This window comes from Thamnophis elegans, chromosome 6 (assembly GCF_009769535.1).
Source record: "Thamnophis elegans isolate rThaEle1 chromosome 6, rThaEle1.pri, whole genome shotgun sequence".
NCBI classification, from domain to species: Eukaryota; Metazoa; Chordata; class Lepidosauria; order Squamata; family Colubridae; genus Thamnophis; species Thamnophis elegans.
The window spans coordinates 51,594,768-51,611,112 of NC_045546.1; the positions used below are offsets into that span (position 1 = coordinate 51,594,768).

The 16,345-nt window shown below is 35.8% G+C and overlaps 1 protein-coding gene across 1 annotated transcript; it reads right to left on the reverse strand.

Moving 5' to 3' along the window:
* Positions 1 to 290: 290 nt before the first annotated feature.
* Positions 291 to 14,376, reverse strand: TMEM50B (transmembrane protein 50B). Its single transcript, XM_032219497.1, is given in 11 exon segments — positions 291 to 1,325; positions 3,076 to 3,133; position 5,361; positions 5,725 to 5,747; positions 5,750 to 5,815; positions 6,441 to 6,456; positions 6,458 to 6,478; positions 6,480 to 6,510; positions 8,939 to 9,052; positions 11,616 to 11,765; positions 14,048 to 14,376. Coding segments are annotated over 10 exon segments (474 nt in total). The 5' UTR covers positions 11,714 to 11,765; positions 14,048 to 14,376; the 3' UTR covers positions 291 to 1,279.
* Between the last annotated feature and the right edge of the window lie 1,969 nt (positions 14,377 to 16,345).

Sequence of the window (16,345 nt, forward strand, 5' to 3'; positions counted from 1 at the left end):
ATGGTCTACTCCAAGAAAAAAAAAGGACAACTCTTAGCATGTCAGTTTGCTTCATAGTCTGTCCTTTGAGAGGGCTAAGAAAGTCTTTAAGAAATAACTACCTGGGCAGATTTATTTTCTAGTTATGGGAAAAGTCAAAGGCATGCAATATGTCATGGAATATCTGCTTCAGACCTTCTATAGTCAGACTGTAGAGCAATTTGAGTATTCATAATTTAACAACTTTTAAATTATACGGCATATCATAATTTTCTCTAGATTAATATGTCACCACTTTGCATACATGTTTATATAAATTAAATATCTAAATTTTATTGGAAAACATTTAAGATGATACTCTTACCATACATTGTAATAAAAATATATACTCTCTCTCCACTGATCCTTTTAATTTGGAATATAGAAGATCACATCTAAAGATACAGAAGTTATCCTAATAAAGTAAAGTAAATAATAAAATAGGAGTTCCTGAATTGTTTTTAACATAAAACCTCCCTTACTCTGCATATTGCATTAGCATATAAAATACACAACGATTCTGCATTAAAATAATTGCAATCTCTATGTATAAATAATACTGTATATGAACAGAATCTTAAGTGATATAAAACATCTTTAACAAAATGTCTAAATATTGTAAAACTTCATATCGATTTTGATATCTCAAATCTATCAGCACTTTTAGGGACCATCCCATTTTAAGGCATGCTGTGCTAAAAAATTAAGCTCTTAGTGCATTTGCAAGTAGCATAGGCTATTCACAAATTTGTGAAATTAGTGTTATATGAAGCAAATTTTGGAATATGGTGTTTGTTTACACAATCATTTTTAAAATTGATGCTTAAAGAGGTATAGTCATGCATTACCATATAATGATGGAACCTTGCAGATACTATCATGATAAATTTCAGTCTCTCACTTTTCCATCACTAAATCTTGCCTCTTGGCTGATGCCATCTGAAAAGGTACTAAGCTTATTTGTGCTTAAGAGCAGTAGGTGTTCTTGAAAAATCTTTACATTTATAATATTCCCTATGTATCATCAAACCAAACAACGCCAGTTGCAATAAAGGGTTAGGGTCATTGATTACAGATAACCGTAATATATACATATGAACAAATTTGTTCTACTAAATGTTTGGAACAAAATCCTAAAATCAGATCACTTTAAAAAAAATAAACATACAATACGTTCAATGAGTTTGGCAAAATAAAAACAAAATGTAAATTATATTATTTACACAAAAAGTTGCTATGCAGGATGAAGAAAAATGGATTCTTACGCCCACAATTCTTCTGTTCTTCCAAATTTGTAAATAAGAGTACTACAAAAAGAGAAATTTAGTTCTGTAAGTCAAATGTTGTATCCTTCAGTAAAAATGGACAGTAAAAACTAGCATATATTTCCATTAATTGGTCCATCACTAGTTTAAAAAGCAAAAGCATATGACAATAAACTTGTCATAAGCAAAAGCATATGACAATAATGGATTTAATTCCAATATAATTCAGTATCCAGTGCTTTGGAGATATGATTTTTTCAAGCAACACTTTTTAAAAGGGGGAAGTTAAAGTAGCATACCAACAAAGCCTTATTAACTGAATTAGTTAAATTATATTTATTTTCCCTCTAATGCAGAAGTGTCAAACTGGCGGCCTGCAGGCTGGATGCATCATGCGCAGGCCATGCCCACCCCAGCTCCACAAAGGGAAAAAACATTGTGATACGTCACATGACGGCAACATGGACGCAGCAAGTTTGACACCTGTGCTCTAATGGAATGCATTATCATTTCCAGAAAAACAAGAAATCAGTGCTGGATAGGTTAATGCACGCCTTAATATTCAAAGGAGTTTAACAAAATAAAGAAACTGAAAGCACCGGGTGAAGGATATGTAACCACATTGCCTATTAATCTAACTACTGTTTTAAAAGAAAGTAGTTCAGTAAGAAACTTCATCACAACTTTTAATATATGTAGCTAAATATATTCAACACTGTGCAAACATACTGCTTCTATCACTTAAAATCCAAACTGTGTGGAAAAGAAAGGAAGATAAAGTCAACAAACCCAAAGGGCTATTCTTAAAATGTATATAGATTTCAGATGTGTGTTTTAATGAAGAACTGCTTGAATGGAAACAGTTTAGGGGGAGAAAGGGGTAAATAATATTTGACCTCTCAGATTTATTGGTGAAATTGTGCCTAATCACCTGACCTCAATTTTGTTGAACTGGTGTGGCACTGTTATTGGCGGGCATTTCAAAGCAGAGGGCCTTAGAAGCACCCATCAAAGGTATTGGTCATTTTTTCCTCTTGAGAGGAAGGGTGTGTAATGAATGAAAGTTTTTAAAATAGTAATAACCTTGTGATTAGTCTCTATATGTACCTGCATATACAAAACAAGGCTATGTAAATCTTTAACTGTGATAATAATAGTACTAGTCACAAGTTTGATATTATATAGCACTGTTTATAGCCTCCCTTAATGAGCAAAGTCTAGTGGAATAAATTCTGAAGACAAAGGAAAAGAGAACATATACTATTCCTTGTGGTTTCATCTTGAGAACTACTTAATATTAAAAACTGGGCCTAAAAGAGATTTGTGCAAAGCATGGGTTTTCAGATGTTGAAGGACCCCAAGTTGAAGGAAGTTTTATCACAGAACTGATATATACCTCCTTTGATCAAGGCAGCCTTTGTTCTGTTTGTCTGAATAAAGCAGTTCTCCAGATGTTTGATCAGACAGAAGAGGCAAGGAAAAGTATTCTACTATGCGGTGGTAATTTTTTTTTGAAAATCCAAATGGCAATATTGAAATTAGAAATGGATTTATTACCTAATCTATCAAATGATAGTATCAGGAATCTGATGCCTTGCAAATACCACAAAGAAGTAGCCTACTGTCTGCCCCCTTTAATTATTTGCTTAGAAATTTCCTGTTTTATTATTAGCTTTAATATTACTTAACTTCTAATTTTGATATGCAGTAATGGAGACTCTGCTGTCTGAATTAACAATTTAAGATATTAACTTTAACTTATTCATTCAACTATTTAGGCATTGGTACTTACCTAAAAAATATCAAAGCATTTTGAAAAAACACAGCTAATCCTGGGTATACAGTAATATCTAAAAATACAAATTCCAAAATGTATTTTTATTTTGATATAAGGAAGAAAGTCAAAGTTACTACATTCCATTATAAAATCCAAATATTTAATTTCAAAAGACTATATAAGCTGAGTCTACCCTGGGAATGAAGCCCTTTACACAAACTAACACAACATCTTAAAATTCTGAATTGCTACTCAATTTGAAGTTGAACTGCAGCTAGGGCAAGGAGAGGCTTTTTAATCCATAACTAAACATCTGAATTTCAAAAGATTACTCAGCTTGGTTAAAAATCCAATTATATGATATGTTTATAATCATTAAGTTATGTGAAACTATGCTCTTTTCCAGGTTTCTGAGATTATCTTTGTCTCCTTTAAACTAAGACTCCCCTGTAATATTTTAAAGCTAAAAGTAATTTAAGAGTTGGAACAAATTACAGCCTGCTGAAATGATAGTCTATCCTCTTATACATTGTATTTATACAACATGCTTCTGTATTATTAGTATAATCACAATTTACTTAATCTAATTTTATGAATTCATACAATATGTTGAATTGTGAACTAATCAGTACAATAGGAAAAAATAACATTAGCTACAGTACTTTGTGAGTATGTTTATGAAAACAGAATTGCAATTTATTCTTGCTATACAGGAAAGGAAATGTGGAACTTGTCTTATAAGAAAGACATTTCTACTTGGTAAACCGATATGTTCATGATAAAAGCACTAATTAGTTAAGCAAAAGCATTGTTGATTTAACGTCAATGCATTCGCAGAAGATAGTATATTTGGAAGTTGTCTAATGGGATTTAGATTCCAAACAAAAAAAGTGGTTTGGAGTACAAGGAGGTCTTAACCATAGCATCCCTCTGCATCTTTTCTCAAGACAGTATGATTGCATTTGACACGTGCAGTGCAATTCCAGTGCTAGACAGTGCTAATATTCACTCTTGTGAGCTACGTATCTATAATAATTTTTATTAGATTTTTATCCCACATTTATTCCCTTATAATAACTCATGGCAGTGAACATATGTAATACTCCTTCCTCCTATTTTTCCACACAGCTGCCATTGAAAATATTTAGCTAAGAGTCTGTGACTGGCCCAAATTAGCCAGCTTTCATGCCTAAGGCGGGACTAGAACTTAAGTCTTCTGGGTTCTAAGTCAGCACTTTAAGCATTATACCAACTGCTCTGTCAAACCCTCATTTAAGGTGAGAGCAGCAGATATGCCTTTGCTTTCTCCAATACTATCAAGTCTGAAGCTGGCCTGACTGAAACCATCGATGAGGCTTCAGTGTTGCCACAATGGAGATAAGGGTTAGGGAGGGAGGCGATAGAAATAGCTTGGAGTGGTCGTGTTTGTAGCCAAAACAAAATAGTTTTCTCTGGAAACCAAGGACATTCCCACAAGTGACTGAAGACCGGAGTGAATTTACCAAGCAACCAGACAGCACCTTGATTGGACCATGTGACTGATTATTGGGGAAAGGGGGGAAACTTTGATTAGGTGAAAACCACAGGAATCTTTAGACTCGTTTTTCACCAGTCCATGCAATATATGTCATGCCCAATAAAAACTGTTCTTTAAGGAATCTACCTGCCTCAGAGTTCTGTTTGCTATGGGTAGATACTTGGAACCTTGATATTAAACAGATTCTTGACAAATGCTCTGTACAGGCAGTCCTTGACTTACAGCAATTCAGTTAGTGACTGTTTGATGTTATAACGGCATTGAAAAACAGTGGCTTATCACCATTTTTCCACACTTATGACTGTTGCAGAATCCCTGTGTCATGTGATCAAATTTAGATCCTTGGCAACTGACTTACATTATGATGATTATGTCCTGGAGTCATGTAGTGAGAGAGCCAGATTTAGTCAACAACTGTGCTACTAACTTAAATACAACTGCAGTGATTCACTTAACAACTGTGGCAAGAAAGGTTGTAAAATGGAGCAAAGTTTACTTAACATTGTCTCACTTAGCAACATAAATGTTGGGCCTCAATGTGGTTGTAAGTTGAGAACTACCTGTATAGAATTTTGGTTGCCGAGGCACTGCTATCAAGCTGTTGCCCAACATCACATTCATGAGATAGGCAACTATATAAATATGATGAATAATAAAACTGAAGTACTTTTACACAGCCCTATTCAGAACGATTAAGAGAACCTTTCCTGCATTTTAAAATTTCTGCACTAAGCATGTTCAGGAAAGCATATACTAAACAAACTCTACTTTCCCAGTTCAAATCAAACTGTTTTTTTCCCAATTTTTCAACTATAGAACAGAAACACATATTATATGAATTGGAAAAATTTACTCAAATATTCTGAATTACATTAAACTATATTCTAAGCATCCATCTCCTTTTATTTTTATATTGTACTTTTGTGTTCTGTCCTTTCCTGTACTATATTCTATATTGGACATTTGTAACAGTAAAGCAGTCTGAATATTTCTGTTCTGTTAAATATTTTCAAATATATAATTAATATACATTTGATTGATTTAAAATACTAGTTATTTAATGATTTAAAAACTTATTCAGTGTGTTTTTCCTCCCCTTATTAAAAAATGGAAGAAAGGATTCTTACTTGGGTAACATATGCTCCAAAAGGATCCATATAGAAGCAATAAGTGAGCCAAACATCAACATGAAGCCAATGAAGAGCCAGATACGAGCACCTAAGAACAAGATTTACATTCCTTGATCAAACTTTACTTTTATTTCTTAAAGGATTTCAGTGATTCAAAGAACACATTAGCAAAAATTATACTATTTTCAGTGCCAGATCACCAGCTCTGATAAATTCAAAGAAATTTAGGTGCAATACAGTACAAGATTAACTAGATAAATTGTTATCTTAAAGAATTTGAAATAAATAATTAAGAAATATTGAGCAATGTCAGTAGGGGTCAATTTAAAGATATCTATTTTGGTAAAAAAAAAAAAACACCTTCATAATGAAGTTTATTAGATACACTTTGGAAGCATTGTTCAAATAATTCCTGCAAAAATACAATGGAATCAGACTTTAAACACACATTACCCAATGTTCGTTAATAAAATTGTGATAAAGCAAAGAACCTTTCCTGAACTATCAGCGATAGTTTTTAAAGAAATAATACTATTTTACAAAGCAGCAATATCAGCGTTTTACCTCAAAAGCAGGAAGAAACTCATGTGTAACTATCCTCTTTCTTCTTGCCTTGTGGTACAAAATAAAGATATAAATTTTTGATGTGGTGCAATCTTCTCCTGAATAGCAAGATTTTAGATCAGGATTCTGTAAACAAGAGTGCACTTCACCTGTTCTTCCTAAACAATCCATCACCATAACTGTCACCCTCTTACGTGAGCATTTGATACAGCATTTATCCTGCAACATATTCACAAACAAATCTTAAAACAGAAAAAAGCAGAAATAAAATCCATTTGATTAAATTTCTCCCTTTGGTAATTCATTTTAGCTTATTTTCCTTTGAATCTAAAGGAGCTAGTGCAGAAACGATATGAAATCAAAAATATTACAGTTCATAACCAATGTTTAAAACAGGAATAGAATTATTTTAATGTATTTCTGGTTCAATTTTCTGTAATTATTGGTATTTGTCTGATACTTGACTAAGCCTAAGCACCTTTATTTCTGAGTGGTTTAGAACAGGGGCCTCCAACCTCATGTGGCCCGTTTCCCCTCTCTCTCCCCACAAACCAGGCCACCAAGCACAAAGATTGGGGAACGCTGGTTTAGGAGAATGGTAGAACCTGGGGAAGAGTGAAAAGGATGGCTACATCAGGGGTGTCAAAACCTCAAGGCCTGAGGACCAGGTCCAGCCTGTGGAATGCTTAGATCTGGCCTGCGGGGCTGCCCTGGAAAACCAGAGGAAAACACGTTCCCACTCTCCATTTTCAGCTGGGACAGCCTCCTGCAACCCTCTGCCGATGCAAATGGAGCTGGGAGGAAATGGAATGCGGGAGGGCCCTCCCGAGCTCTGTTTTCACTGGCAGAGAGTTGCAGGAGGTTGTCCCAGCAGAAAATGGAGCTCAGGAGACCAATTTTGCTGGCACTTGGGCCACCACAGGCGCCCCTGACATGAGTGATATCATGCTGGGCCATGCTCACAACCCACCCCCGGCCCCTGAGGTCAAACAAACCCTGATGCAGCCCTTAATGAAATTGAGGTTTGACACCCCTGGCCTACATAGTAACAAGCAAAATATATCCACCCCCCACCCCCAATGTCATACCCCTTATCTACAGTAACTCTAACCAGATCCTTACTATCGAGAAGGTTCCTAATCAAATCAGCTTAATTGAATCTTCATGTATAGACGGGTCTTTTGCACCTAACATGTGGCAGCAGACCAAGCATACTGAACAGTAATGCCTTGAAAGTAGTAGTTGTAATCAATGTTAATAACTACAAATATTAAGACATTGAAATGGGAAAAGTTTGGTCTAGTTTTTAAGACTCTGTTGGTTTGTGTTCCACCTAAAAACTCGGAGATATGAATTCCATTCCTGCCTTATCCATGAAAGCCAGCTGAATGATCATGGGCCAGTCATTCTCTCTCAGCCCATCTCATTTAAGAAGAGTTTTGTTTGTGGGAAAATAGAAGAAAAAGAGGTATGTTGGATATGTCACCACCCTGAGTTATTTGTAAAAATATAAAGGTGGAACACAACCAACAAAAATTCATAGATAAGAATGGTGGTTTGAAGATGGTATGGAAATAAAATTTTGTTTTTAAAAAACAAATCTTTAGCAGGTAGTCCTCACTTACAACTTACTGGAACCTGCCCATTATGGTTATAGTCGTGATAATGTAAAGCAGCCATCACATGTCCAACCCGATTTTAAAAACCTTTTTGAGCTTGTTGGTAAGTGAATCACCATAGTCAGTAAGTGCATCTGTGGTCATTAAGCAAATCCATTGTTTGCTATGGGGCATTTCTGCAAAACCAGGAGTAAATTCAGCCTTGAATCCCTACAAATACATTCTGGTTTTCGGAAAAACGTAAATCACAGTTGTACACTGTGGTAATATTGCAAATGATCTTAAATATGGGCAGTTGCTATGCACCCAAACTCTGGTCCCATGACAAGGATAGCAGCTTCAGAACCAGGTTTAAGTACCTTTTGGGGGTCCATCATAACTTCGAACTTTCACTAGGCCAGTGTTTTTCAACCTTTTTTGTGCAAAGGCACACTTTTTTCATGAAAAAAATCACGAGGCACACCACCATTAGAAAATGTTAAAAAAATTTAACTCTGTGCCTATATTGACTATATATAAAGTAATTTTCCCATGGCACACCTTACACTATGTCACGGCACACTAGTGTGCTGCGGCACAGTGGTTGAAAAACACTGCACTAGGCAACTAATCGTAAATAGAGGACTACCAATAGATGTTAAAACATGAACCAAAATAAATGGGAAGCTGAAAAAATGCCCTTAAAATGTATTTTGTTTTTTTGTAAAGCCAACAAATAATAATTCAAAAAATAATTGAAACATAGAGAAATACATACATACATACATACATACATACATACATACATACTGTTATTTGATGCAAATATGACACTTAGTGACTGTAAGGATACATGTACGTTGTATTCTGGACAAGATTTGGAAATGGAACTGCTACGGTAATTTTTAGTATTTTTAATCTGGTCAACAACCTTGGGATTTCTTAGTGGTTATCTAACCTAACAAACTATTGAAATCCTGCTTAGCTTTTTCAGCATCAGCTAATGTAAACAAGGTGCTCTCCTCTGCCATGATTTTACATTGACTTACATGAAAAACGCTAGGGTGGAAAATACTCCACAAGTGTGAAATGCATGATTCATTTCTTCTGGCTTAGGATAAGCTACTGCAGCATCTATCATTATCCACCAGCCTGTAAAAAACTGTAAAAATATAATTGATCAGTTAGTTCCAAAACTAGTTTAAGAAGATGATACATGTATCTGTTTCTTTCCACTATCATCACTCCTTTTTAAGCACTATAATCATCTAAGCCCCAGTCATTCATTTCTATAAGTGAAACTAAGCTTCTAAACAAAATAGTCATGTTATTCCTTTCCAATGGCATTCAGACTATTGAGCCCAAAATTTATGTTGTTAAGTGAAACATTTGTTAAGTGAACGCTGCTCCATTTTATGACTTTTTTGCCACAGTTGTTAAGTGAATCACTGACATTGTTAAGTTAGTAACACAGTTTTTAAGGAAATGTGGCTTCCTGATTGAGTTTGCAAAAGAAGGTTGCAAAAGGTGATCACGTACCCCAGGGACACTGCAACAGTCATAAATAAGAGTCAGTTGCCAAGCATCTGAATTTTGATCATATGACCATGGGAATGTTGCAACGGTTGTTAAGTCAATTTTTCAGTGCCATTGTAATTTTGAACACCTAAATCAGTGGTAGTCAACCTGGCCCCTACCGCCCACTAGTGGGCGTTCCAGCTTTCAAGTTACTTCCCTACTTTATAAATCACCATTACTGTGGAACCAGTGGACAGTTAGAAAAGTTTACTACTAACAGAGATACAAAAGTGGGTGGTAGGTATAAAAAGGTTGACTACCCCTGAACTAAATAAACTGTTGTAAGTTGTGATATTGTAAACTATAGTAATGTGAACAAACTATTTGTAATTATATTGTTAGATTTCATTATAAAAGTTGTAAAACTGAGCCAAAGAGACTCTATAACTTGGAGAGAAGATCTTTTAACCCTCAAATTCCACATTCATTCTTTCTAAGCAGCTTAACTTTTAGATTGCATTTCTGTAAAATACACAAAGCAATGCAGAATAAAACATAAAAAGAGTACATATATTATAATCAATAAAGGAGAATATTTGTAACTCAGGGTTGAAATGAGGGGTCCTTGGTGTTCTTTGAGCTTGGTTGTTTCTTGCAAACATTTCATTAGCCAAACTAAGTGACATCATCATTTGGATAATGATACGTGTGCAAGAAAACAACCAAGTTCAGAGAGCATCAAGGACCCCTCAGTATATAATATCTTTTACCCCAAAATTTTCACATATATGTATTAAATTCTACTGTTTTGTCGTGGTTGTCCATATCACAAAATTGCATTAAAAGACACGTAAGAGTTGCCTTTTTGTAATTTGAAAATTTACATTCTTAACTCATTTACTGTATAGTAAGGGTTCGTTCTGCACTTAATGACTGAATGGTCAGGGGGAGGGTGGGCATCCCTGGAAAAATAGTTATTATACTGGAACCTTTACAAAATCTGTCTGAATAATGTCAAATAGCTATCAATAAAATATATTTACCCATAAAGCATGTGAACTTTCAAGTACTCTGCTGTACTGTGAGAAAGAGGTCTTTCTAGTTTGCATAAGAACACACAACAGTTCCAAATTTTGCAATCCAGTCCACTTTCAAGGCACTTTTTAAAAAACAAAGCATCGTTTCTTAGCCAATAAATAAATATACTGTGATTACTTTTCAAATAGATAGGACTGAGTTAGTTGGGGTTTGTTCAAAGCTCAGGATATGTTTAAAAAGTGCTGATAGGGTGGATCACCAGTGTAAGTATTAGTTTATTCCAGAAAACACATGTCAGAACATTGTTACTATCCCTATCTAACCCTAATAAGCATTTTTTTTGTGGAATATGTCAGAATTGCATGTAAAGAGACCAAATGATGCCCAAGACAAGTTCCAATGGAATACATACAAATATAGAGAGATTTTCCTGAGAAATGGGACAGTAATAATAAGTAAAATAATAAACTTTTCTAGTTTTTACTTTGTTAAAATACCAACTACAAGAAAGATCAGTCTTAAATACAAGAAAATAGATGTAGTCCACTTCCACAGTCTTCCCAGCTCTTATCCCCGATTTACAGTGGTTGATACTAGATTCCAACTACTTAATATGACTACTTCAAATACATTTTTGGATATCAAAATATGATAGCAGCAACATGTTTACCCATTGCAGGTCTACAAAGGTCACGAGAATCAGTAGCTAGTTATCACTTTCCCTTCCATTCCTTGCCATGGATATTGTACCATTTACACAATAATTCATGAATTCTCATATTGGTGAGGATCTAAGGCATCATCATTAGCAAGAGTCAACTTGCCTTCAATTATTAGAACTGAGAATCCATCCATATATTTTTTTTGTAAAATGTTATAGATATAAAATTATGGGGGTCTCTTTAGTAATCTGAAAACAAAAAAAATTAATCCAAGTTTTTTCTTTTTTCTTTATATGCAAAAAGAAACAAGAAATCCCCACAAATATATGTAACTCTTACTATCAAACCTAATCTTATATTATGTATTCTACAGTGTCAATGTCAGGTCATGCTACACAATTCATTAAATTATTTCAAATTAGTTGGATACACAAACTCTTACAGAATTTAGAGATGAGGTCATGAGATTACTAAGCCTTAAATCAGCCATAAAGGTCATATGACTTACAAGACTCCAGCCACCACAGAAGCAACTGCATTTCTTCTTTCACCCCAATCTATACATTCACATTCAGGCCAACGGAAATTGTCTAGGAATCCTGCCATTTTTCAAGTTCAGTTGGGCTTCTTTACTCTTGATTTTTGTAAGTTTCCAACCCTAAACAAAAGATTAGAAAGAACATCAAACTGAAAACAAGTGTGGTTATTTTCATATAAATAGCCTGGATCAGATAAAATGATTGTTTTAAGGAATGGTTTGAATCCCTAGTGCTGCGTAACGGAGTGAGCTTCCGTTACTTGTCCCAGCTTCTTCCAACCTAGCAGTTTGAAAGCATGTAAAAATGCAAAGCAGAAAAATAGTGACCATGTTTGGTGGGAAGTTAACAGCTTCGGCGTTTAGTCATACTGGCCACATGACCATGGAGACATCTTCGGACAGCGCTGGTTCTTACACTTTGAAACAGATGAGCACTGTCCCCTAATCAGGAACAACTAGCACATATATGCAAGGGAAACATTTAACTTTATCTTACATTAGTTATAATAACCATAAAGTTATATATAATATACTGTATTCTCCTTTAGTACAATATACAGAACCAGGAAGTGATAAATTAGTAACTCATGTTCCCTATTCAGAGAAAGGGATTTTTTATCATTACAAAACAAAAGAAGGAACAGAGAAAATGCCCCCACCACCACCACTTGTCAATGCATACCTACATCTTTTATACATACACATTTGGATTTTAAGGCCCTAATTTATTTTAGAGATTTTCAGGCAGTTCCTTTTTTTTCATTCCTACATTTCCAGATATTTCAAGGAAAATTTTAATAAACTTTTAAATAAATAATATCCTCTGTTTTGAGGAAACCGGTTCGAGGCACTTCCTCTTTTATTTTACAATTATAAAATAAAATTGGAGATAAAAATGTATATCCTTTGAGGCTTTCTCTTTACACAAAATGTACATCTAACTTTTGTAACCAATTTTGTGCTGTACTTGCTACTCCTCCAAAATATTCAGTCTATCTGAGACTGAAACAATAAATATACTAATCATTCTAAATGAAGATGAAAGAGCAATTTATGCAATTCCTGGACAATTCTTAGCAAAACTAGGGGGAAGCAATCCATCAATTCCCTTTCAGATATTTTGGATTATAACTCCTATAAACCTAAGAGTGCAGTAAATTATCGTAATATGGCCTTTGAGTTCTAACACTTTTGAAATTGCTAGATTAGTTATAATATCCAACTATTATAGTCAATTCAAGATTGAACAAATTCTATAGACTACATGTTTCTTGCACAAGTTAATGTACTACAAACCTAGGATAGTACAGTCAGCACTTGCTTCTCTCTGCTCTAATGCATTAAGCATTTGTCATAGTTTCATTTAGAAGAAGCACATTCACGACCATTATTCAAAATTAGATAATGAAGTACAAAGCTACTGAAGATTAGATATTAATATAATCAAATCAAGAACTTGTTACAATTGTGTGAAAATTTACCTGAGAATTAAAGCAGACTGAACTTTAAAAGAAACATTTCAAGCCAATTCATTATACTTCTGTCATTCACATTATTGTAATTGCCAAGAGAATATATTCATTTTTCTTAAAGATACCGTTTTAATACAAGCTGGCACAAGATAATAAGGTCTCAATTCTCAAGGTTGTTGTTCTCCAAAAGGTTTTAGACAACATTTTATTCACCCAGCAAGAGTGTAGTCATGCAAGTGGAACCAGTTTCAAATTAAAAGAGGGTTGTGACTATTTCCACCGAGTATAATTAAACCGAACATTAAATAGAAATACCGTAGGTGGAGACCGGTTAGCCAGCTATTCCTGTATAGGGTTTTAATCTTCTTTTTTTTTAAGGACGAAGAAAAAGGAAGCACGGAAAGGTAAAAACGACCAAGGTCAATGATGGTGCATCCACACAGACACGAATAACCTCGCGTGAGGAAGGAAAGTAAAAGGGGCGCTTGAAGGCTTAACGAGCCAGGTGGGAGAGGCTTCGGGGAAGCGGCAGCATTAAATGTTTCTCTTTCCTTTTGCAGTGTGTTTGTTTGTCGTCACACAAGTAAGTGTTAGGCTCCGCGGGTCTCCCCACCATCTCCCAGCTGAGGCGACATATTTTTTCTTCTTTTTCGTTTAAAAAGCTTGTCGCGAGTCCGAAGCGAGCGAGGTTCCTCATTCTGCCCGCCTGTGAATCTCATGACCGCCAGAAAAAGAAGGGGGCACTGGGCGGCGCCCCTTAAATAAAAAAAAAAGCCTACCTCAGTTCCCCTCAGATTAAAGAAACTAAGCAAGCGGCAGGACGAAACAGCAGGAAGAATGCATCTAGCCCTCCGCCCGAGTCCCCACGAGCCGTTGAGCAAAGCGAACGGGGGGAAGAAGACGACGGCTCTCCCCAACCCAGGTCCTCACCTGGCAGAAAGCGCCTCTCCATCCGCGACCCCGCTAACCCGGCTCTACCAGCAAGAGGCATGGGAGAAGGACAGGGCCCTTAACCAATCGACAGCCGGCGTACCTCGTCACAATGGGGGCCGGATTTCTTGCCAGGAAACGCGAGGATTGGACAACGGTGGAGTCTCGGGTTTTTTTTTTCCCCGGGAATAAAAGTGAGCATAGAGCGAAGTTCGGGCGGCATCATAGATCAAGAGTAGTGAGAGTTATTGACTCGCCGGCCGCGCGGCTAAGGCGCAGGAGGAAATAGGCAAAGTAGGTGAAGAATCCAAGAGTGAAAATTCCTTGAAAGTCATAGCGCTCGTTTCGATCTTACCCATTTCTAGGCTGCGTCGACAAGTTTCAGGCTCCATTAACAGAAGACTAGAATCAAGATCACCTGAAGTGTTGATGCCACTTTATAATGCCATGACAAGACCACACTTGGAATATTGCATCGAGTTTTGGTCACGGACTGGAGCCTAAAACATAAAGAACGGTTGCTAGAATTGGATATGTCTAGTTTAATGAAAAGAAGGACTAAGTGTGACATGATAGCAGTGATCTAATATCTTAGAGGTTGCCACAAAGAAGAGGAAGTCAAGCTATTCTCCAAAGCATCTGAGGGCAGGACAAAAAGCAATGAATGGAAACTAAACAAAGCAACCTAGAACTAAGAAATTTCCTGACAGAACCATTAATCAGTGGAACAACTTGCCTCCTGAAGTTGTGAATGCATTGGGAGTTTTTAAGAAGAGATTGGGCAACCATTTGTCTGAAATGGTGTAGGGTTTCCTGCCTAAGGAGTGGGTTGGACTAGAAGACCTCCAAACGCCATTCTAACTTATTGTGTTCTGTTCTGAATCATTTTTATTTGGAGATGAGTCCCAAAGAACTTAATAGGAATTTTTTTTTCCAGTTAAATGTGTGTAAGTTCACAGCTGCAAAACGCAGTTAGCTAGCAAATGCACTTCTAACTTCATTGCGATTTTCATTTTGCTAGATTCTTCTACAGTATTCATACAAAGCCAGAATTGATTCAACAATTTCTTTCGCAGTGTAAATTTAGATAGGTTTTGAGATACTTGAAAACAGAAAGAAGAATTATATTCTCTCCCCATCACTATTCCTACCAGGAAGATACGTTGCCCCACTTGGGAGGCAAAATTGAATCTTCAGAAGCAATAGCTTTGTTAGCCCTGTCCTCCATTAATTTATCCAATGTCCAATACATATTTTTATATTGTTTTATAATATAAAACATGTTTTAATGCCCTTGTAAGTGGTCCAGAATTGCTCTGGATAATATAAGGGGTGACATATAAATGTAATAAATAAATAATGATTATAGGTGCTGATAACTACAGCAGACTCACAATTCATTTTTTACGTTTTTGTTTCAAAACTTTCCAATCAGCTTCACTGGTTCCCAGTCCTAGTGTTTGAGAGAGGGAACACAGCGTCTTCATTTACTGCATGCATTTTATATAATTTGCTTCCCTGTTTGCCTTTTTTCCAAGGCAGAGCTTTCAAATACCTTGTTGTCATAAGATCTTACAGCCCACAATCATTTTATTTGCCCTCTTCTGTTCTTCTTTCCATCTGTTACTATATTCTTTTAAAAAATGTGGTAATAGAATATTTTTTATTGGCCAAGTGTGATCACACAAGGAATTTGTCCTGATGCATAAACTCTCAGTGTACTTACAAATAACAAAGTAATATAATCATAAGATATCAATAGGAGAAGGTAACAAGAAAGACAATGAGAAAGATAATAATGCAACCCTACTACATGGGTAAATATCCTTAGACATAAGATAGTGCTGTGGGGATTAGGTGTTCAGCAGTGATGGCACGAGAGAGAAAACTGCCCCTTGTCTGGTGGTTTTAGCATACAATCCCCTATAGTGGCATCCTGAGAGGAGTTCAAGCAGTTTATGTCCAGTTGTGATTACAACTTACATAGTGCTCTATATGCATCACATTTTTCCAAAAAGATGTTATTTTTCTATTAATCCCTAACTGCATGTATAATTTGTGTGTGTGTACTCTTCAATTGGTCGTTCATAGTGTCCTGCCGTTTTCTTGGTAGTGTTTATATACTGTTATTTTTATAACTCAAGGCAGCAAATATAGCTAATACACCTTCCTTCTATTTTCCCCACAACCACCACCCTATGAGGTGGATTGGGCTGACTGAGTGTCTGGCCCGAGTCATCAAACCTACAGCGGGACTAGAATTCACCATCTCATTTCTAGCCTGATCCCTTTAACTCA